Raw genomic sequence first — 24408 nt, 5'->3', positions numbered from 1 at the left:
ATCCAGGGCAATTAGTAGCAGCAACTATCTTCTCAATGAAAACACTCATCCCTACTTATACTCTAGATTTATACAGGATCCATACAGGAAGTGTCCACTTTCAAGAATAATCCTTAACTTGACTCTTTGCCAAGAAAAGTATAAAGGAAAAAAAAAAAACAAAAACCTGCCTTAAAAAGAGGATACAGAGGAAGTCATGTAGCTGGAAACGTAAGTTCTCTATCCCTCCCACAAACAAAATGGGTCTGACAGGAAAAATCCCACCTCAAGCCAGAAACTGATGTACGGAATGAGAGCAAAGGCCTGCTTGAGGTAAACACGCACTTAAGACATTGCAGGGTTTATGCACCAGGAGTCAAGGGTTATGCAGTTTTTGGCTTAACAAAGCACCCTGCCTTTAATTTTAAAGCTTTACTTTGTCAGAAAACAGGTGCCTGAGCAAAGTCTGTAACAAGAAAGAGGTCACAGGGAATACTTATTTAAACATCCTTAGTAACATGTGAAGACACCAACATTTACCTGTCTCAAGTACAGAAAGAAACTAGAATACTGGCCAGCCTCAGGCAGATACGAGAGCAACACTGTAATGCAGATTGGGAGAACTGTAGGATCTTTCCTAACCTTCTTCAGAGACTAAAACAAAATAACAAAGCAGGTATTGAAACATTTGTACAAACTCTAATGAAAGCATAAAGAAAGAAGATATATTCCCTTTTTTTGTGCATGCATACAAATCAAAACAATTACACATGGATACTGTTAAGCTGAACCATAAGTCACAAACAATACAATTCTTTGATAAAGTTTCCATTAATATTTTTGAAGCTGTTCAGTGCCAAGTAAGAACAATTCCCCAAAATCAGCATTATATGAGGGAAATACCTAATGTCTTCTAATGGATCTCCATAATAATAATTTGTTTTGAAAGATACTAGCAAGTAATACACATTTCTTACACTTGTTCACCCATTATATTAATTATTTTAAGGAACAAATAAATTGTGGAAGACTATTTCTGCAGATGCAGCCTTTCAAGCATGCCATTCATCTCTCAAAATTCACAAGCAGTTCCCAGCAGGTCAGATCTCATGAAGAAAAATCACTCCTTCCTTTCTTAAGATACCAGGGTGTAACAAAAATGTAACTTTAAGTGTAAGTAAACAAGTTACTACAAAGACTGCACGGTACGTTTTAGCCATTACTATATATACCTATTAAAAAAAAAAAAAAAAAAAAATCAGGCTTTATAGATCCATTCCCTATTAGAAAGAGATCACATATAACCAAAAGTGGAAATCAAGAGTAGGGAGAGATATTGCCCTGGTAGGGAGAGATACAAAATGAGTATATAAAACCTTAAAATATTGGCTTTTGAGGTGTAAGAATTCAGCATTTCTCTCTGCAATAAAACAGACTACCTAAGTTAGAAAATTAAAGCACTGCCCTTTGGATGTCACACCAAATATTATTTTCAAATCTAGAATTATTTAATCCACAAAGTTTGGTTTGATTTTGGTTTTTAAATGTAGTTAGATCTCCATGGGCAAGAGCAGAGAACAGAGACTATGGTATACTGAATAGTGAAGCTACCAGTAAGACTGAAGACTTCTCAAACTTACAAACTGCAATTAATAATTATTAATCACCAAATAGTTAATAATTACTTATTGAAGCACATCTTACTGCAAAAGGATCTGCCTGTTCCCATGATATAGAAGATCCCCATGAAGCAGGTCTTATTTTTTCCGGCAGAGATTCTGGTACAGCTAGCAGGATGAAGCAGATGTCCACAACAGCCACCAACGTGGCCACCATTACAACCACACTGTCCCCATAGCTGGCAGACAGGTATGCTCCAATGGCAGGACTAGTTACCAAACTTGCTGCAAAGGTGGCAGATACCTATGCACAACAACAGTTTACAAACTCATCAAAGTGGTTATTCTCCCATTACAGAAAAATTAAGTAACTTGCTTACCACCACCACTCCTCCCCAGAAGTGTGATTTTAAAAAAACACCAGTAAAAATTCAAGTAAAAAACCCAAACCAAACTAAAAAGTACATTAACAACATACCATTTACAACAGTAAATATGGGTCTTAAATACAGTTTCTACAGCCTCCTTAACAGCGCACCATACTAGACAGGATTTGCAATCCAAGATGATCAGGTTTGGCTCTTACTTTCAAATGGACTAAAATCTTTATTTTGTTTTCTAATTACGAAGTGGCTTGACTGAAAAAGTTATCAGTACATTTAAATGCCTGCCTAAAAGAAGTTCAAAATTATAGATGTCTATCAATACACCTCCAAAACCTAATACAGATATTAGGAAAGCAAACTAAGCAGGAACTGTATTACCACTGAAAGGACTAGTTTGTACTAACTAAATTATTTTCCTTGTGTTTTGATCATTAAGAAAGGTCATGTCTAAGTTCTTAAAAATAGTGTTTTATACATTTTCATCCTTACTCACCATTCTGACATTAGAAAAGGCCATTCTGTACCAAGAAGTCATATGAACTAGAAGTGCAACTTACAGGTGCTGGAAAACCATTGCTAGACTAAATTACTTGCACTGTCTTTAACATTTAATGTTTTGTTTGCAAAACTTAAAGACATTCTTTCTTACACATGCCCTCTATGCAAGTTGTCAAATATTAATTCTGTTCCCATAAGCACACAGCACTCTGTTCACTGCCTGAACTCTAACAGTGTCTTGAGCCATGGTTCCTTCCTTTATCAACCTCTTCATATTAATCAGGAAACAAGCTGTTCATCAAAATGCAAATTCAATACAAAGGTAATAATCTGACCTTTTCCCCCAAACTAAGCATATCTTACCAGTCCGTAGGCTGTAGTTCTTTCATGTTCTTGTGTTACATCAGCTACATAGGCAAATATTACAGAAAAGGTAACAGAAAAGATTCCAGATACTGAAATCATAGCGAAGTACCACCTAATAATTTAAAAGCAACAATTAGAAAGTGTGAGCTATGATCTCTTGCTTTTTTCTTACTAATAAGCAAGTTTGTTTAAGCCTAAGAGGAGAGCTCCTTGAGAACTAACACAGAACTTTACTGGAGATGAATGAATGACTGTGCAGTCTCACTTAAATACTAGAAAACAGCATTTTAATTTTTTTTTTATATTCTTCTGTTTACTTCAGCCTAAAGGAAGTACTTGATGACATGGTACCTATAGAATTTTAAACTCTCAAGTTCAAGTAATGAAAAATGAACTATCTTAGAAGTAATTTCATCAGCCTGTTAAGGAATCATATATATAATAAACATATATATATATATAATATGATATTTATCATATATATATATATGTATATATATATATATATATAATGCTGTGGAAGCTGAATTCTGAATGCATTCAGAGTGCACAAAAAATTCTTTTGTAATTCTTCCAAGTTTCAAAATTAATGTAAATGCAACTGAAGTCTTAACTGAGCAGTAATGACTTGGTTTCATAGTCCTACTCAAAGAGGTAAAATATCTCACTTGCAACAACTAGACTTTTCTTTAGCAAATAAATGCTCAGGTTTATTCAGCTTTAAAAACATATTTATTACTTTCAATGACCAAGGGAAAACTTAACAGCTGATCTTAAAGCAGAGTTAGACAGGATTATCAAATCAAAATGCTTTAGTTGTATGAATATAGTTCACATTCCATTATTTCTGCTTTTAGGATACACAGTTTGAATACATCTTGAACAGAAAAGCTCCAGAACAATGCAGTTGTGCCTTGAAAGGAAATCTGCTTTCTTCTTATTTTCATCTTATTGTCCCTCTCCCATTTCCCCAAACATTTCCTCTGAATATCTGCTCTCCTGACAAGCTTGCTACTGCAGCTTGCAGCACTTACCATGGGCTTATTCGCATTAATGGAATTGGGACACAGGTGAAGAAAACTGTAAGAAGAAGAAAAGATTTTCTTCCCCAAGCATCTGAGAGAGCACCTATTAGTGGAGCACTGAGAAATGATAAAAAACCCTGTAACAGAAGAAAAACAATTAATATGTGTGTATCTACATTTCCAAGGCTCACTTTAATTACAATATAAAAAAGGAATAAAATTGAAAATTTATTTGAAACTGAACACAGTTGTAGATAACTGAAAATTTACACACTTTGTTCTACAGTCTAATTTTCTGTGATTTTGATATTTCATGTTTCAAATCTATTAAACCTGAGTGAATAAAAAAAAAAAATACGTTTTTCAAGATCCATTTGATTCAATATAGAAGTAATACAAACAGCAAAATCTTCTTTAAAATCTCCAAAATACAGTCAAGTTATACACAGGACATTATCTTAGCCTCTATAAAGAGGCTCAGTGCTATATTTCAAACCCAGGTTGCCCTCTAATTTGGACTGTCCTAGGAGAGACCTTTGGGTAACATTACTGCTCTCTGAAACAAATATAACAGTTTAAATTAAATTAAACATTTACTGCTCTATACTACATACTCATCCTGTACAGTACATCTGTACAGTGCAAGAACTATGAAGATCATTTGAGCAAGCCTGGCAACTTGAGATCATGGGACACCATAATGAGATCCCCGTGGTGAAGGTCAGACTCAGTGTACAGTGTTCAGTAAAAAAAAAAAAATTGACTAAGGATCAAATACTAGATTTTCCAGAATTTCATAAAGTCCTAGAATCTAGGCCTCAAATCCATTTTATTACACAGGAGAATTAAAATAAGTAAAGGATTTCACGGGTTTGTTAACTGAGGAACAGCTCCTCCTAATTAGTACATTCTTCATTTATCAATCCACAGCAAGTCAAAACATACTGAAATACCTTGGAAGTTTGCTCCAGCTAACTTTAGCCTACCTCTCTTATTCAAATATTGTCACAAGTTTAACATATGCATACAGACTGCTATACTAAGTAACTGTTCTGCCAAATCCTTACAAACAAACCTGATTTTCAACGTTTTCAGTAAGTAGATTGAGAGCAAAAGCTGTAAAGCCAGACTACCAGATCGTTGGAAACTTAGATGTCTTTAACTCAGTTGAAATTAGTGTTTCTGCTCCTTAGAATCAGCTTTCAGTGCAACATAAATTAACATGTTTTGCTATGAAAAATACTTCACATGTTTCACAAGCAAAATTTTAAAGAAAAAAGACACGGAAGTACAAGCTCTTTCTAGTCTTTGATCGCTCATTTATTAGACCTGTTAGAGCAATCCAGACATTCATTACATTACTGCACTTTTCTACAGATACGCTCTGTACAAAATCTATGCGAATCCTCTATTTACTACTTTTAATACACACTTAGATTGCACTGTGAGTGAAAAACTTAAAACAGGAAGAGGAACATGAACTTTGTTTTGTATGAGAACAATGAGAAGATAACTTCCTCTTTCAGTCTGAGACAAACCAACATCCTGAGTGCACTGTGCTCTGCCAATCCACCATGAAAGACAGCAAGTCTATCCTACAGATGTTACGTTCTTACAACTAAAAGCAATGCTTTAGATTTGTTATGGGATATAAAGAAAAATAATTTCTGAGTGCTATAAATTATCTTAGTTCTAAGTTACAGCAAGGGCTTTGCAGTGTCTCAGTACAACAGTTATCAAAACAGTTATCAAAGAGAACTTTTCATTATTTATGCTAGAAAACTCTTTCAAGCTTTTTTGTGGCCACAATCAGCATAACGCCTGTGTGAATACAGTGGTCTAAGTAAGCTATAAGCTGCCCTGAACATCACAGAATGTTCTAGAGTGGATTATAAAAAAAAAAAAAAAGACCAGGAAATATAACAAACCTGATGAAAATTAGCTCTTATGCCACATTTTACATTTTAAGACAAAATCACAGTGATTGAGTGCTTCATTTTCTATCACAATGGTATCATTATGATTGCATTAATTTGTCTCTGATATAAATCATTTAACATTAGGAAGTAGACAATAAAAACCTAGCTTTATTCTCAGACAGATCCTTATCAAAATTACAATAGCTACAAGTGGTATCTATTCAAATGAGAAGAACTGAAATTTCTGAGAAAGATTCCACTTGTCTCAAGATGCTGACACTTCTGCAGTAAAACTTAAATTCAGCCCAAGAAACAACTACTACAGTAAAAAAATGGTTTAAGAATTAACTAAATTCTCAGTGGTTTGTATGTTCTTATGGAAAATGCAGGTGAGACAAGTCAAAATATGAGAACACACAGGATATTCAGGTCAGAGATTTAAAAAACATCTTACCTTAACACCCTGAATAAGACCATTCATTAAAAATGTATGATGGGGAAATGTTTCATGTAAGACCTAACAGGGGGGAAAAAAGCAGTTTTTAATAAGGAGAGACAGGAGAGAGTTGATTCCAAGTTTAAAATTGATTTATAAAACAGGATAGCTCTATGAGAACTTGTTAAAACTATCCCAAAATAAAAACAAAAGGGAAAAACCAAACCAAAACAACACCAAAAAAAAAAAAAACAAACCAAAAACCCTGGAATGACCAGAACAAAAGTATCTTCTACCTCTTTTTTGTCTTCACTAGAAAATATAAACAAGATTTAATATCAATTTATCAGCATAAATTCATAGGAATTTACTACTGGCAAAGACTGTAATGCAGAGATAATTACTTTGGGACACTTTGCTTAAAAAGAGGATCAGTGTAACCAAAAACCACCTCCATGCAGTAAAAATGACAAAATTTTTATGTAGTTAATTCTACAAAAAGATTGACTCAAACACTGTCAATATTTAGGAGTGAAAATGGAATTCAGCTAACTTACATTGACAAGGAAAAAACAGCGCTATACTCACAACTGACCACACAGCAGCTATTAAATAGCAAGATGGTTAGAAACATTTTAAATTACTAAGTATATGCTTACAAATACCAGCAAGAGTTTTGAGTGCTTAAATATAGCTACAAATTCATGTAAGGTGATTTACCAGCAGTCTTAATTCAAGGGCAAGAATGTTAATCTATGCTAAACAGATTTGCCATAAATATGCAAGAGAGTTTAGGGGGCCTCACAGGTATTACCATGTTGGCTAAAAAAACTTATTGTGATGTTCAAATTGCCACCAATTACAGAAGTTACTTTGTGTACACTGAGAAAGTGTCACTGAAAAGTATAAGCATTATTTTTTTAGAAAGACTGAGATTCTCAGATCATAGGTTTAATCAAAGTGGTGGTTCTCTTACTAATTACTGGGCAGATAATTCTCCTTATTTACATCACTTTTCACTTCTGGTATCATCTTTTGGTTAGGTATTTAAAACACTTTTTCACCTGTTAGAAAACTGATGTTATGAAATGAGGAAAAAAAAGGCCAGGATTCAAATTACAGATCTGAAATTAGAAGTCTTCTAACTTAAAGAAAACAACAAAATGAAACAAAAATATGAAACTCAGAGTTAAATCTAATTACTTGTGAATTGTTTTCCAGTGTTTTTTTTCTGAGTGGCAACCACCGCTGATATTAAGTTTGAGTTTCTTTATATTCATTTATTGCTTTATAGACAAGAGAAATGCAAGTTGACAAACTGCTAGAGCAAACTGCTTTACTCAAGTTCTACCAATAGATACATATTCAAAATATATATATATATATTGAAGAGAGAACATATCATTAAGTAATTAATACTGCTTATGGTAATTTACTAACATTGGTTTAAAGTCTATAAATAAAAATAATGTCCATAAGCTTTGGGCAATGTTTGACTAGAATAGCCTTTGTGTGTTTTATAAACACTAAATCTTTTCGTCTCCAAGTACAGTGTCATGTAACAAACAGTACAGCTTTGCTGAGAGATGTCAAAATAAGTGAAATAGCAATTTAAAAAATGAACTTTAAATAATCTCACCTATCAAAAATACACATAATTTCTTTCCATAGAATGCAACATTTTAATTAAATTGAAAGTTGACAATGACCAACAGAATCATGAAAAAACCCACACAAAATTGAGTAACCATGAGCTTTGATCAACAGACCAGACATTTCCATTTCTACCCCTCCTACCTGACAAACCTGCTTGAGCAGAAGTGGATAGCTGTCAATCCAAAGGTTGAACCTTGCTCATAAGATATCTCTACACTTCTTGTACTGCTGCCTCATAAGCAGGCCAATATAAGCTACCACAGGTACATCACAAGACAGATACTAAGTATAAACCAGACCTGAATTTATAAAAACCTAACAGCAGACATTCAGTGTTTGCAAAGATGATTACAAATAAAAAAGATCAACTATGGACCTATTCCAACTGGAGTATACTACCGGGCAACTACTGAAGAACCCACCTAATACACAGTTGTATTAGAATTGGTGGGGGTTTGCAGATCTGTAAGAATTATGATTTGCACACTTATCCTTTTAAATGAGAAGTGTCAAACTTGGTTAAGTTGAAATTGAGCACTTTGGTTAAGAAAAAAAAGCAAAGAGAAATAAAAGATAAGAAAGATGACCCAGCAAGCTTCCCCATATTTTGACACTGGTAATGCAGGATGACAGGACAGTTATTTTGTGAGACAACTGCTTTGTGGAAATCTGTTAACTGTTTATGCAAACTTTTTTTTTAACTGTTATTTACTTTATTAAATTAAGAAGTTCAGTGATTGTGTTTAGAAAATTTAGGCCAACACATTCCATGAGTTATGTACATTATCTTATTTGGTGTTTGGAGAAGGAAAAAAATTAACTCTTTCAACCACACAAAATTTTGCTTGCCATGTATTCAAAGTGGTCTCAAGTATTAGGCAATGAAAAGCTGGACTAGTAGACCTCCTGCGATTGCTTACAGGCAGGCCCCACTAAAACAAATGAGATCCATATCTTCAAATGAATGCTTCATATCCTATTACCAAACACTCAAATTAACTGTTGATCTGGAAAATAACCAAAGCAGATTAAATATGTATGAAATCCATTTCTTACATGAATGGCTCTGCATTTTACTCTATGTTACATGCTGACAGAACAGTTGGCCCACAGGAGTATACGTAGTTAATGAAGGGTTGCACAGTTTATTCAATTGTTACAATTGGAAGACTAATTGAACTATGAAGTCTTGAAAAAGCCAGAATTTCTAGAGATACTTCAATCAATAGACTAAACTGGTGTTACTCTAAAAGACAAATAAGAGTTAAAGAAGAGTACAGCAGACTTTATCTATTCTTCTTTATCCTCTAGTCTTTCAGCAGTCCAGATCTCAGCTGCTAAGACTTCTGGAATTCAGGTAATGAGATATGCATTTATGTAAAGCAAATTAAACCTCAAATCCCTAGAAATTAGAAAATATGTCAATACCAAGATAACAGCTGAGGAACTGTGATGAACTGATGCTTACCGTTAGCATTGGAGTTGTCAAGAGCCCCCAGGCAAAGAATTCTAGAAATATGACCACCACCGCATGGTATACACTCGGCCGACCAATACCTTGTTGCTAAGAAAGAAAAACAAATGCAGTGGTTGTACACATTCAGTTCATTACATGTGCAAATATCTCTTGCAAACATGTTTTGAGCATAACCACTTTTCAGCATGACCTACTAACCAAGCCCTTGGGAACAACAATAAGCCAAACAAGGGAGGAGAAATTGTTCTGTATTACAAAACAATTAAAGATCTCTAGGGAACTTGAAACAGTTTGTTCCCCAGAACACCTGCTGACTGAAAAGAATTGTTGGCCCTATTCCTGACATTACCCTGCACTGCTTTCACCTCCAACATGCCTTTAGGCTTTCTGCCCCTCGAGCATTAGTGACAAACTGTATGCTTCTTCCTCCATAAGTGACATAAAGACACATCCACTTTATTAAGATCACAGCATTGTTTCAACAAAACTATGGTAATGTTTTTATGCTCAGAGGAGCAACAATTTTTGTATTTGAAAATGCCTAAGTATGAGAAAATAAGGAGCTGCTTATGTCATCTGTACAAATACTTTCTGTTAATTGCTGATCAACTGATTCTATACTTGTGTCTGCAAATACAGACTGCTGCCTGAGAAACTATTCTACTGGTCAACAAGTAATTCCAGAAAGAATTAGCAAACTATCAAAGTGCTCATGATTCTGTGAAACTGCTGCCATTCAAGATCAAAGGATTTGATCCCAAATGAGATTAATGAAATGGGCAGAACCCTTGGGAAAGGCGTATTTAACAAGAACTGCTGCTTGCTTGCTTTCTTCCCAAAAGAGATTTAAGCAGACGTGCTGAACAATCTAGTGGCCTTCACAGCAGTGAGAGCAATGGTTGACAAGGGGGGACTGACAGATATAATTTAGATGGACTTCCGTAAAGACTTCAACACAGCTCCATATGACACCCTTATCTCCAAAGAGGAAACACATGGATTTGAAGTGTGAACTATTTAGTGGATAAAGAACTGGCTGGATGGATGCAGCCAGAGAGTTGTGCTCAATGGCTCTGTGTCCAGGTGGAGGCTGGTGACAAGTGGTGTCCCTCACGGCTCTAATCTGGGACCAGTGCTCTTCAGTGTCTTCACTGATGACACAGGCAGAGAAATTGAGTGCAGCTTCAACAAGACTGCAGATGACACAAAGCTGTGCAGTACAGCTGACACAATGGAAGGACAGGCTGTCATCCACAGAGAAGGGGACAAGCTTGAGAATTGGGCCCACTAGTATCTCATGAAGTCTAACAGGTCTGGGTGCAAGGAGCTGCACCTGGGTCAGGGCAATCCAGACATGAGCACAGACAGAAGAAGAGAACAGCCCTGAGAAGGACTTGTGGGTTCTTGTGGATGAAAAGTTGGACATAAGACAGCAATGTGCACTCACATCCTAGAAGACCAATCACATCCTGGGCTGCATTAAATGAGGAGTCGCCAGCAAGTGAAGGGAGGAGATTTTTGTCCCTCTATTCTGTCCTCAGGAGACCTCATCTGTAACACTGTGTCCAGCTCTGGAGCCATCAGCACAGGAAGGACATGAACCTATTATAGTGGGTCCAGAGGAGACCGTTAAGTTATCAGAAGGCTAGAACATCTCTCCTTTGAAGACAGGCTGGGAGTGCTGGAGTTGTTCAGCCTCCAAGAAGAGAAGAGAAGGCTCCAGGGAGACCTCTGTGGCCTCTCACTGCTTGAAGGGGTCTTTTGGAAAAGAATGACTTTTAAAAAAGGAAGAGTGACTTTTTACATGGGCAGAATATGATAGGAGAAGGGGAATGTTTTTAAATGATAAAAGGAGAGATTTAGATTAGGTATTAGGAAGAAAGTCCTTACTTAATAAATGGTGAGGCACTGCATCAAGTTGCCTAGAGAAGTTGTGAACATTCCATACTTGGAAGTGTTAAAGGCTACCTAGATGAGGCCCTGAGCAACTTATCTAGTGGGTGGAATCTTCTCCACTGGTGAAGAAATTACATTATTTTCAAGGTTCCTTCCAACCAAAAGCATTCAGTAATGTTTTTATTTCTGACTACCCCTTGGCATAGTAACTTTTACATAGTTTTTGTGTTCTTGCCCATCTCCTAACAACTATCCTGCAGAAGATTTTTTTCAGTGTTTCCAGCCAATCCACCATTGCACTCCAAGAGAAGAGTGCAATTTAATAATGCAGAATTCTGCTGAAGGGACACTATCCAGTGATAAATATCAACCTGACTCATTTCAGCAAGTGGAGAGCAGGGTGAACATGAAACTCAGGATCTCCCACTGAACATGAAAGAAGTCAGCCTAGGATGAAGGTAGAGTACAGACACCTTTGGTGTTTCTCCCCTGCTCAAAAAACTTTCACCCAGAATGGTAGAAATCACATGTTTTGAAAATCCTTGCATTACAAGATTCATTTAAGCTGTCTATAGAAAAAGAAGTGAAGAAATTCCTATTGTTTAAACAGTAAATGCATAGATCTGTAAGAATTTTTAGATCTGTCAGTTTATCAAAACCTGTAGCAACATCCTAGTGTATCCTAGCTAATAAGATTAAATTCATTTCCTACATTGCAGCTTGCTTCAAAGCATGAAGATTTGAAGAAAACAGTTCTCTTTCTCCTGGGAAACAATATAATATCATAGATCAAAGATTATCTCTGGAAGGCTAACAACTTTCAAGTATTATTAACATTTCTCCGTACATTACCAGGCAAGTTTTAATTTCAAAATAGCAAAGATTCCAAAGGCTATGGGAGTAAAAAAAAAAAAAAAACCCACCAAAAAAAATTTCCTTCATATAAGAATCCTGTAAGTACTTCTATACAAGATAATATAGTAACAATTTCATCGATTATTTTTTTTGCCAAGATGCCTGTTGGTCAGACTAGCACTTAACACTAATTATACGGAAATCTGAAGACTCCTTTCACAGCAGTTTCCTCTGAAAAAAAGCAGATTTTACAGTAGAGTAAGTAAGGGACTCCCCAGACCTTCCCCTACCTCTACTTCCCTCATAACTTTATATCACTAAGTGTGTTGCTGCATCATAAATATCTGGTCTGCATTTAGCAAACATTTCTAATGCCATAAAAAATGAAGTTTTGTAGTTTTGTTAATAATGTTTTTATTACACGCAAATTTGATCTGAGATTTATATGGTTTAGCAGAAAGATGATGTTCATACATACTCAAAGACATGCATGGAGATTAAAATAGTCTGCAAATAATTTCTGGCAGTATCATGCAGCTTAAAGTTAGCTGCACTGAACTACTAAAAAAACCAGAAAACACCACAGCCTTTTGGATTTATGCCACGACCTGGAAAACTAAAATTCAGATCTTGAACGGAACATGTACCTGTTAAAACTAAGACAGGTTTGAAGCATTCTATGTCAAATATACTAACACTACCAATCTGTGATCCACACTGACTGTAGCTGACGATTTTCAGTTTTCTTTACAATGTCCTAAATCCCTAGATTAATTAAAAATCTTGTGCTAAAGGCTGCTTTGGAAAACAAAGATCATGAAACCAGGACAACTCACTGACATTATCATATGGACTGATAAAGACAGTTAATTCTGAATGTTCATCTTTACTGTACTTCCCAAAAATTCCATCACAGAAGCTTCCAATTTTTAATCAAGCATCACCTATTTTTTAAGAAAAAAAAAAATAATTTATGATTGATCATGTATACAGTCTGGTCCACAGAATAAAAAAAGCAATGAAAACCCTTTACTTGGCTCAAAATCAGGGAGTCTTCTAAAAACACTTCACACTTGCCTTTATCATAAAGCTGTATCAGAACTACTGGGCAAGTTTCATTTCTGCATTGAGAAAATAACCTGCAACAAAACTCCATGCAATTTACACATTTACTTTGAGTATGCAAAAAATGTTTATAAACCTTGAAACACAAGGACCTTTAGGTTTCTTGAATAAACAATATGGGAACAACTTACCAAATTCCTTATGATTAAAAAGATTTTAAAAGGATTTCACAAATAGTGCAGATATGGTCAACATACAAGTTGCTTGCCTCATTCACTGCCCTCAAAAGTGGAGTGCCATAAGTAAGTGCCCTCAGGAAAGCCTTAAAATTGTTATTGGCTTATGTCCTACTCACATGGATCATCTTCATGTGACAGACCTGTGTGTGGGCTGAGAAACTATGTATCGACCTTGTAACTGTCTTCAAATGCAGCTGTTTGTCAAGGTTTTATACTTGCACAATCATTAATGAGCAAAACATTACTTAATCTCAAACGCATAACAATACAAGTTTGAGGCCATCATTGTAAAATCTGAAGTCCTAAGAATTCTAGCAAAACATCTGTTATTTTTACATCCCCAGTATTACACTTTTGCTCCTTCAATGCCTCTTTTCACTGCCCAATTCTTAAAAAAAAAAGAAAACAAAACAAAAAAACCCACATTTTTTCTTCTGCCTTTCTTGGAGTCAGAATAAATCCAGAAGTTAATCTGAAGGAAAAAAACTGGGGCAACTACTGTGAGGCAGTAGATTTTTATTTTTTTTAAAGCAAAACAGCTGTTGAATATTAATAAATCCAAGAAAGAATGTCAAATGATAAATCCAGCTGGTAATAATCGCTCATAGAAAAGGAGGGAAACACATTCTAGTATTAGTATGAATACCTTATCCAAGACATTCTGAAGAACAGCTAGTACAATTCACCCTAAAATATTCCACAGCAAAATGCAATCTTATAGCCAGGCCCAGGTCTGCAGAGCAAACCAAGAGCAGGCAGTATTTCTTATTCATACAGTTCTTAGGTAACTATTTATCTGTTAATTCAAATCTATAATGTAATAATCAAAATTGTTTGAATGCCTGAAAAAGCACCTTAACATCAACTTCAAGCATGCCTGTTTATTTCTTTAAAGAAATATGCTTTTTTGAGAACAAAATCACTTCTCACTGTTCGAATCCTCAAGTCCTCCAGAGCACCTTTTCAAAATTTTCCTATATTGATGAGGGCCACACAGTCCTGATAGGCAAATCAAGCAAAAGATTCAATTGGATAAATACAGCAGGCTTTTTTTTGTCCCATAAGGGTGAAGCAGCAGAGCAGGACATGGTTTGTTTCAATATCCTACTGGAACAGCCCTAGGCAACCTGCACAGGCCTCACAGCTGATCCTGTCCTGAAGAGGAAGGTATCTCCCTGAAGTACCTTTCCAGTCACATAATCCTATTATCTTTCAGGCAGATAACAACCAAACTCAAAATGAACCCTCTGAACTGACACACCACAGGAACTCGCCTTTGTCCCCCTACACCATCCTGTGGGAAATTCCTTCCCACCAGACACTAGGGTATCTTAGGAGAGCCTGCTAGTTCCTTGTTCTACTTGCAGTACAGACATACCTTTGCAAAGAGCACTCACTGTCCTACATGTAAAACAACATTAAAATGAATTTGTATGAATTTTATTACTTCTTATTTTAAGTGCCTACAGAAAAATTTTCCCCTGCAAAAATTAACTGATTAAAAGTAATTTTTTATACTACCACCTGCACTGCAGTCCACTACATCAACTCTGATATTTCCAAGAAAAAAAAGAACTGAATTAACGGAATCAGTACACTGATGCTCCAAGAAACATGCTTTCATGTATGAATCATTCAGATCTTGGAGTTCATGACAAATTATAAAATTCATTCCCTTTACACATTTATCTTCACTATTTCATTAGTTCATAGTTTCATTTTCTTCACTATTTCATTAGTTTCCAAAAAAATATGACCATTTCAAATGCCAACTTTTCCTGGTATGTCTCACTACAGGACTATTTAATCATTATAGCTTATTCTTGCACAAGTATCATACCACCAATCCATCTCTCTTCATGCAACATTCTCTTTCTTCCACACATATTACCCAGGTAGCTCTCTGGGGATACTGCATTTTTATCTCTTTCTAGTGACTATTTTAATTTTCAAACAGAAGCATTTTGGATCCATCTTAATTCCAGCTGCTGACCACAAATGCTGTTTATTGGAACTGGCAAAAATTCAGTGTAAAAATACTTAGAACACAAGTGAAAGTGCTTTCCACTCCAGTACAGCATTTTACATATGCCTTGTGAGCTGCAATATAAATCATAACTAATTCAGATTATACATTGTCCAAACTTGTATTTCAGTTGCTAAACAAACACCTTAAGCAGATCTGTATCTGGACTGGAAGATCATGACACTTTCTCAACAGAAAGCTAGGCTGAATCATATTGCCCAGGCCTAGAGTATCAGAACAACAATTCATTCAAAATGGAAAAGCCTGGAAATTTTGCAAGGAGAAATTGAGCCTTAAAAAGTTCCTGGAGCTCTCCAAAGCAATTGTACAAAGAAGGAAAAATCACATCAATAACCCTCCTGAAAATTCAGTAAACATACTCAAAGATGTTCACTAAAGGCTCTTAAAGCAAGCAAACTCCTCACAGGAACTGAAAAGAAAGTAAACAAACAAACCAACCCACACACACATACATACACATACACACACACACAAAAAAAAAAAGAAATTAAAAAACAACCCAAAAAAGCCCCCAAAACACACACAAAAATAACCCCCAGGACAACTTAAACAAATAAACCCACTGCAATATGTTCATGCAGAACAGCAACATTACCAGATGACTCCTACTCCTCTGTCCTAGTACCTATGTTGTTTAACATATTCAGAAGTGAGCTGTAAAAAAGGATGAAAGTGAAATGACAAAGTTCATTGATGACAAAACGCAACTCACTTTGGAAGAGTTATAGGGCAACAGTAAAGAACAACAAAAGTTCATGGAATCTGTAGAACAAATGAAACAGTAGATTGAAATTAATGTATATAAATTTAAATATACATTATGCAAACAAGAAGAAACTATTTTAATTCCACATATAGGATGACTACAACACAGGAATGTGATCCTGGCAAGAAAGAGTTACATGAAAGAAATTAGTCTAGCATTCAGCAGTGGCTTACTAAAGCGCATTCAAAAGAACTTTTCCTATTAGGAAAAAGATTATCACTATATTACTGCATTAACATGTGATGTGCCTGCCTTACTAATCCTCTTCTTCTGATGTTCTGACCATTTTTATTAGCTCTACATAAAGATCCTCTTCTTATCCCATGACTGTTTCATTCAGAAGCTTTAAGCAATACGCATTGTTGCATACAGAAGCACAAGAGGCCCACAGAAATAAAAATAACACTACCAAAGGTACAGAGGAATGCTGAAGCAGCTTCTTCAAAACCACAATAAAAATATCTGCAGAAAGATACAAATAGGATTCATTGAACAGGGAATGACATGAAGGGTATTAAGAAAAATTTGCCACTACCTCCTTATACTAAAACACAAGAAAATAAGTGGCACTTCACACAATCTATTCTTGAGGTCTAAAATGTCTTGCCATATTGTATTTCCTGCTGGGAACACATTCCTGTTTAAGCATAGACTGGACAAGTTTAGAAGCAGGCATCTTCTAAGGCATGCAAAGCATGAAGACCATTTCTGGTTCAGTCTTCATGACTGAAGCCATTGAGGTAGGAAGACAAGCCAAGAAAACAATGCCGTATATCCTGCTATATTCTGAAAGCACCAGTCTGTACAGTAACTCACTACTTAATACAGAAATAACATATAAGCAGCAAGTTGGAAGCCAATTTATCTAAGTTTTCCTTGTGAAACTCAGAAATACGTAGAACACTGAGAAACTCCTCTAAAAACCCCTGGCTGCTTAGTTAATACATGCTTCTCCATGGGGCAGATAGTTACTACACCTCCTTGTCCAGTAGGCTAGGTTTGGATCTTCATAACTAATTACATAGCTATGACTTGATAATTTTTACTGCCCTAGTCTATAGTATGTCTCTGTCTCTCTGTTTCTTAAAATGCTAATCCACCACAGTCTTTTGGAACACAACATCATCCACACTGATAGAACCTGGGGCATCAGTGAAAGTAGATTTGTAACAGCAGGAGTGCCCTCTCAGCAAAAATATAAACCAGAGTGATTTGCTTCTAAACAGAACAGCTGAACATTCCTGCTAACAGTTCAGACTTAATATCAGTTTAACAGGATGGGAAGATTCAGGATGACATTGGCAGTCTTGAGAAGGCAATATTGTTCATCTTTAATTATTCAGATTTAACAATAAAAATACCCTATGTGGAGAGAAAACACAAAGGATTAAACACCCAAACTAACAAATGAACAATGTTTTTGCCACCAGCAGTACAATTTAAATTCTAAAAGCAAGAAATTTAAGAAGCCAGCTTACTGAATTCACTAACCTGACCTGTTTCACTAAAGTCTCGTAACACTAAATCATGCAGTCTTAGTTTTACTGTGCTGTATCTTTATGGAGTATAAAAAAGAAAAATCCTAACACTGAGGACAAGAACATGTAATTTTTGGGTACATACAGTTGTGCTTCACTGTGTAGCATAGTTTAAATAATAAAGGCTGTTAAACTTCCAAAATCTACAGCTCAGAATGTTACTATTATCTTTCCAAAATATATAAACATCTTTGGCTTCATAATAGCTGAGGTGTTTTACAGTGTCCAAAAACATGAAACTAACATCTGATTAATTCCATTCTCTATTTAGGACTTCTCCCACAAAAGCACTTGAATTAGACAGTATGACACTGTATTTTGCTGAAAACGTTCCTTAGTGTGACATTTTACCGACAATAGGTTGCACAGAAATGAAGTGCATAGTGCAAATATTCTGAATGCCATGCTAAGTTTTTACTACCAGTATTCATATTCATGCATTCAGATGTAACAAGACTGCACAACAGCTAACAAAATGTCCCATGGTATCATTTACTTAAATTTCTGAGGCTCATTTAAGTGACGGTAATAAAGCCAAGAAAAATTATTTCATTCCACTGGAATTCAGTTAAACATACTATTGTTCTTATTAATTTTGAGGCAGTAATTCTATTCATAAGAAGTCATTTGTTTAGCATTTGTATTTCCGCTCTTTGATTCGGTGAAGCCAATGCATTCAACAAGGTGAAGTTAGTTACAGCTACATCAAAAACCAGAATCTTCTTACATCCAAGCTGGAGGGGTAAAAAGATAAAGCCTTGCACAACCTGACAGACTTGGTCATACTCTTCCACTTTTCCTTACTGATCTGATGTGAGGAAAGAGTAAAAATAAAAATGAAAAATTAAGACATTCTTTGCAGACCAAGGAAGCAGCTCACAAAAAATTCACTTCTGCATTTATTTATTCAGCAGCAGTCCAAGCAACAACTTTCCTCTTCCAAATGTCAGGGGTATCCCACTGATATCAAACAGATCTCTGCAACTACATCTAAAGCTATGATCTGGCCCCTCATATTTTGTTATGAATAAGCTCTTTCAATAAAGTCTAGGCAGAGAGAGTTGTAGCAATATGACAACCACGTGAGAATCACAGGGAGGTGCAGGAACTGCAATTACAAAACAGACTGCTCCGTCAGGAACAGATGCAGACCCTAACTAATGATATAACTGCACTTATGAGATAAGGCTATAGCCCCATGCCATTCTGTCTTGTACGAGATGCTTCCGAGGAATACAAAGTCCTCCAAGGCCACGACTAAGAGGGAAGGGACAAAAAAAAAAACTCAGAAACACAAAGCTCAGATCATTTTACAAAATTAAGGATTTATGTCACTTTGAAGCTAAATTTTCAAACTTATAGAACAGCATATATTAAGTACTTAAAAGCACTTTTTTAACACTTGATCCAACTTTACCAAACATTACATCTGTTAATAAAAAAAACAGGTTAGCACCTCTGTCAGTTATGGATTTAATTTCCATTTGAGTTTTACTTTTCAAAATTAGAGAAAGAAAACAGTTTTTTGATTTCTTTTTAAATTTCCCTACATATACCTTCCATTTCTTAGCCTCTGTTCATACATCAAAAAATTCAACTGTTTTACTTCTATATAATGAGATCAATTCTCTGTATCTTTCACCATATCTTCTGAGTTGATAAAACTGAAACCTTCTGTTTCTTAACTAAAACATTAACTTTTCAAAACTCTTTCAGAGATATTTTTGTAGTCTGACTTCAGATTGGGTTACTGCATCCCACATACACTAGACCCTTTAATGGGAACTGCTGTACACAAACCTGGAACAGCAATTCTACCATACAGCAGATATCAGCTGAAGAGTCCATCCAATCTGCATTTTGGAGGGCATAACCATTTCTGAAAGACAACCAAAAGGCTCAAATATGGAAGTGATACGCTATAAGAAGTGTGAAGCAGTCATTTTGGAACTAACTTACGTAAAAAAATTACTTTACTAATTAATTCCATAGAACAACATTTTTCTACATCTTTAAAGTACCTTTAAATCTTCATCAAATACAAGTAAGGTAGAAAGAATGTATGTGCATCAAACAAATGGTTTCAAGATTTTTTTTTAAATATTCTTCATCTCTAGCCATGATATCACATTAATGCTACACTGCTAATGTTCAGCTAAAAATACTTCTTCACCTTCACATAAAACAGCGCACTATCTCTGATAACAGAGATGCTTATCTGTGGGTGGACATGTAACACACAAAGGAGATGCTGGCTCCCTGACACAAACCTAGCATTGTTTTAGAACTTTTGGCATATGCAGTGCTTTCAGCATACCCAATGTTGTGAGTAAACTAATATTAAATTATTCAGGTACACATGAAGATAAATATACCCCAAGAAAATTTATTACCACCATGCAATTCAGACACAAAAAAAAAAAAAAAAAAATTATTTCAGCTTGCCAGAAAAGATTCAGTGCAGTAAGGCATTGCCTTGTTTTGCACCTGCACCCCTTCAAAAATTGTCAGTGCTAGGATCACCCATTTCATTACTTTGTTCTTCTACTGGGTTCTTCTACTCCATCTTGACCTCTGGGCTAACTCGAACAACACAGGATGGGTTATACCGCCTCAGCCAGTATCCTGCCTGAAACAAGTCACCTGTCATCTACCGCAGAAAGCTCAAGGGATGCGACCTCTGATCTGGTTTTAAGGCACCTTCTGAGCACACTGACGTACTGAGGGAAAGGATTAAGACTTTTTCTGCAGAAAGCAATTATGCACCGCTACCACATTTATAAAAGTAACTTTGCAGCGAGCGAGCGTACGGATCACTCACTCCCTTCCAGCTCCTTTTTTTGCACAACACGATCTCACTGCTTACTGTGAACAGACGAAACAGAAAGCACAGCAACTTATAAAAACTGCATACGGTAACCCCGTGGGTTAGGTTCAACAAGGAGCACCTCCAAGAGCTCCTAAGGAAAACTTAAGTTTTACCCTCCTGGCACCTAGGATTCATATAGTTTAAAAGAAAACTTATTTACAGCCACCTGCTCACAGGTGCGGTTACTAAGGTTACTCCGCCCCGGACAAACTCGAACATACCGGGGTTGTCAGGGACGGGCAGGGCAGGGCAGGGCAGGGCCGACTCGAAGAACCCGCCGCACCCCAACTTCCCTACGGCACCCGGGGCAGGACACTCCAGGAAACATCTCGGCGGGCAGCTGAGGAGGAGCAACCCCTCACGGGCGGGCCGGGCACTGATACCCACGGGCAGCCCGGCCCAGCCCGCAACGCACGGCCGCCCTCAGGGCTGGCAGGATCCGCACGCAGCCGCAGCCGCCACCTCCACGGAGCCCCCGCTCCCATCCGGCACTCACCATACCACAGCCGCCCGCCGTCAGGCCGATCCTCTTCACCAGCATGATGCAGCCGCCCCACCTGGCGCCGCCGCCGCCCTCCCACGCCCGCTGCAACCGCCACAACGGAGGCAGCGGCGGCTCCTCCTCCTCCTCCTTTGCCGCCCGGTCCCGGGCTGGCGGCGGCGGCGGCTCCGGCTCCGGCTCGGGGCTCATGTCGCTCCCACCATGACCGCTCCCGGAGCGGCCGGGCCGGACCGGGCCGCCGGCGGCTGCAGCGGCCGCCTCCGCCGGGCTCATGTGACTGCGCGGCCCCGCCCTCCTCGCGCCGAACCGCCCCCACCCCTGTGGCGGGTTCCAGCGTGGGGCGCGCGTGGTAGCAGTCTTCCCTCCGGGAATCGGGGGTCATGGAGGTTGGAAAGGGCTTTTGGGGTCATCGAGTCTAACCTACGACCGAACACCATCTTATTACCTAGACCATGGCACTGAGTGCCACACACAGTCTTTCCTTAAAGACCTTCAGGGTTAGTGACTCCACCACGTCCCTGGGGAGCCCATTTCAATGTCTAGTCACCCCTTCTGTGAAGAATTCTTCCTAATGTCTAACCTTTCCTAATGTAAACCTTTACCGGCACACATAAGCCTGTGTCCTCTTGTCCTGCCAGGGAAAGAGGACGACCTCCACCTGGCTACGCCCTCCTGTCAGGTGATTATTTAGACTGATAAGGTCTCTCATTCTCCTTTTCTCCAGACTAAACACCCCCACCTCCCTCAGCCATTACTTGTGCTCCAGACTCTTCACCAGCTGTGTTGCTCTTCTCTGGACATGCTCCATCACTTCAACATGCTTGAATTGTTGGGCCCAGAACTGGACACAGGATTCAAGGTGCGGCCTTACCAGTGCTGAGTACAGGGGACAGTCATTGTCCTGGTCCTGCTGGACACACTACTACTGATCCACAAGGTGAATGTCCTCCAGACTAGCATTCTGTGTGTCTCAGGTAAACCTTCCTGAAGCCCTTGGTACTTTGTCATCCAGCAGGCTCAGTTTTCTCTCACTGAAGTACTGCAAGACCAGCTGGTTGTTGTTAGCAGTGCCCTAGGTTCATCACTAGGAGCAGAACTGGTTATCTCCAATGCACTAGGTGTGCACTGTTAAACAGGGTGCTTTGAGGCAGCATGGTGCTGACAGTGAAGGTTGTAGCTACTGCCAGACCCTGGAACATCAATACAGCCAAACAGTCAGCCATCCTGGACTAAGCTGTCAACCCAGGAGCTCAAAACATCCCCGCATGGCCAGCACCATGAAACTTATATATCCTGTAGAAGGATATGAAGTACCACATTCTTCCATCTGGATCTGCTACAGGAGTCAAACTGCTGCTTTTCCTCAACTTGTTCCTCAACTGTTCTCTGCTAAGTACAAGGATCAGAATTTTCAGTTTGCTAGAACAATAAAGATTAATTTAAAATGCTGTTAGTTGTATGTCTGTTTTGTCAGTGTATAACAAACTATATATCTCCTAAATATAGTGCATTGTGAAATTGGTCTTCTGTGCTTCATTATCCAGTAATTTAACAAACGTGCTTTTCTATTGAAGTAGTGTGCATTGACTTAAAAGCTTTTATTTATATGAATGTCTTTTAAAGCACTATTTTGTTTAAAGACATCACCATTTTAGGAGGAACACTGGTTACTGTAAACTAAATGGATACGCCAAATTATATTCCTTATTATATAGGGATTAGCAGATTAATATATATTCCTTACATTTCCTTGCCAGCCCAAGCCAATTTGTATAGAATTTCATGGTTGCTTTCCACTTTTTTTTGTTCCAGTAGCCTAGAAGCTCTTACAAAACGTTTCATTTCTTCAAAAAAAGTCACCATGAAATATTGTAATATTTTTGCACTTTTCAAGACTTAACCATTTTTCTACTAACTTGAAAGGCAAGGGACTTTACCCTATACAGTTTCCAGTGTTTGGTTTTGTTGATGGTTTGTTTTGTTTGTTTTTTTTAGTTAACAGGCTTCCAAAGGATGAGAATGTTTTTTATTCAGATTCCTCAGTCAGAAAGGTATGAATTTAAGCTTGATGTATCAGCCAGAAACCTGTCTACCACTTGAAGTTCATGTAAAATGTATTACTTTAATTCATCATTGTATTTTGAAAATTCCACCATTAAAATATTTATGTATATTTTATGTAAATATTTTTAAATAATATATAATAAAATATAAGTAATAAAACTGAAGTGTTTAATCCACTTCATATACAAATCAATATCAAATGATCATCTGTAATGGCTATGGATATGGGCTCAACAGACCACTACTTTATGTCCTTGTTGCATACAGAATTTAAAGTTAGAACAATTTTGTTGACATGCTGAGCTACATATAGGAACTGGTTATCCAAATAAGTGGAAACAAAACAAAGGAATAAATACTCAGTTTATGAAGTGATGTCACTAGTACAGTTCCTCTCACTTCTGTGCTCTTTGCTTTTCAGAGTATTCTTAGCAATATTTTTAAGCTATCTGGAGGGGATATTAATAGCAAAGATACAGAGTTTATTAGAGAATGCTATTCAGCTTAATCAAAACTATAAAGAGTTGTAAAAATACAATGAACTTAAATGACTTGAAATGTCAGCTGAAAGTGTTGGTAAGTGAAGATAGGGCAAAAGAATTCTAATTAGTCATTTGGCTTGTAGATTTCTAAGTTAGCTATTTCTACTTTAAAAAGATACTAGAAACTGTATAGATAGCTTCTTGAGAGAATTCTTATATCTGACAGTAGCTAGTCAGCTGCTTAGAGATAATAAAAATATTCTCTGAGATTTAAAACTGTACTTTATCTCAGCTTAGGTACCTGCAAGATTTTTTTATTTCAATCCATTTTTTGTAGTTAATGAAGTTAAGTTGCCCATTTTATTGAAGAAAAAGTATAAAATATTGACAAAATATTCATGGTAAGAATACGAACCAGATCTAATGTTTTTTTTTTCACATGGTTTAGTGAGGTTTTGTGAAGTGTAACAACCTGCAGCACTGTTTGAAGAAAATATTTCTGGGCAAAATAACTAAGTCCAGGATTAACAAAATTATCTAAAGGTGAATCATATGCTGATCTCAATAAATCATGGCCAAGAATATCCCAAGGAGGATGCCCTTGGGATGGCTGGATGCCTGAGGTGCTGTCTCTGCATCCATCCATGCCATGCCTCCCTGTGCTGCTCTCTCAGACAGGCACTGTTGGTGCTCAGAGCATCCATCTCCAGGCTCTGGCACGTCA

General features: G+C 37.1%; 1 protein-coding gene across 1 annotated transcript in view; it reads right to left on the bottom strand.

Moving 5' to 3' along the window:
• SLC71A2 (solute carrier family 71 member 2) overlaps nucleotides 1-21369 on the bottom strand; it is a 30470-nt gene extending 9101 nt beyond the window's left edge. The window contains exons 1-7 of the mRNA XM_005530060.3: nucleotides 21133-21369; nucleotides 9353-9448; nucleotides 6247-6309; nucleotides 3883-4010; nucleotides 2846-2960; nucleotides 1684-1902; nucleotides 520-633 (exon numbers count right to left, since the gene is read on the bottom strand). Of these exons, the coding sequence (XP_005530117.3) occupies nucleotides 520-633; nucleotides 1684-1902; nucleotides 2846-2960; nucleotides 3883-4010; nucleotides 6247-6309; nucleotides 9353-9448; nucleotides 21133-21327 (930 nt within the window). The 5' untranslated portion in view covers nucleotides 21328-21369. The remainder of the gene's footprint in view (nucleotides 1-519; nucleotides 634-1683; nucleotides 1903-2845; nucleotides 2961-3882; nucleotides 4011-6246; nucleotides 6310-9352; nucleotides 9449-21132) is intronic.
• Nucleotides 21370-24408: the final 3039 nt, after the last annotated feature.

Source organism: Pseudopodoces humilis, chromosome 4, assembly GCF_049639895.1.
Source record: "Pseudopodoces humilis isolate 2021_Gansu_Grassland_sample_001 chromosome 4, ASM4963989v1, whole genome shotgun sequence".
Taxonomy (NCBI): domain Eukaryota; kingdom Metazoa; phylum Chordata; class Aves; order Passeriformes; family Paridae; genus Pseudopodoces; species Pseudopodoces humilis.
This window is presented reverse-complemented; position numbering and strand designations above follow the sequence as displayed.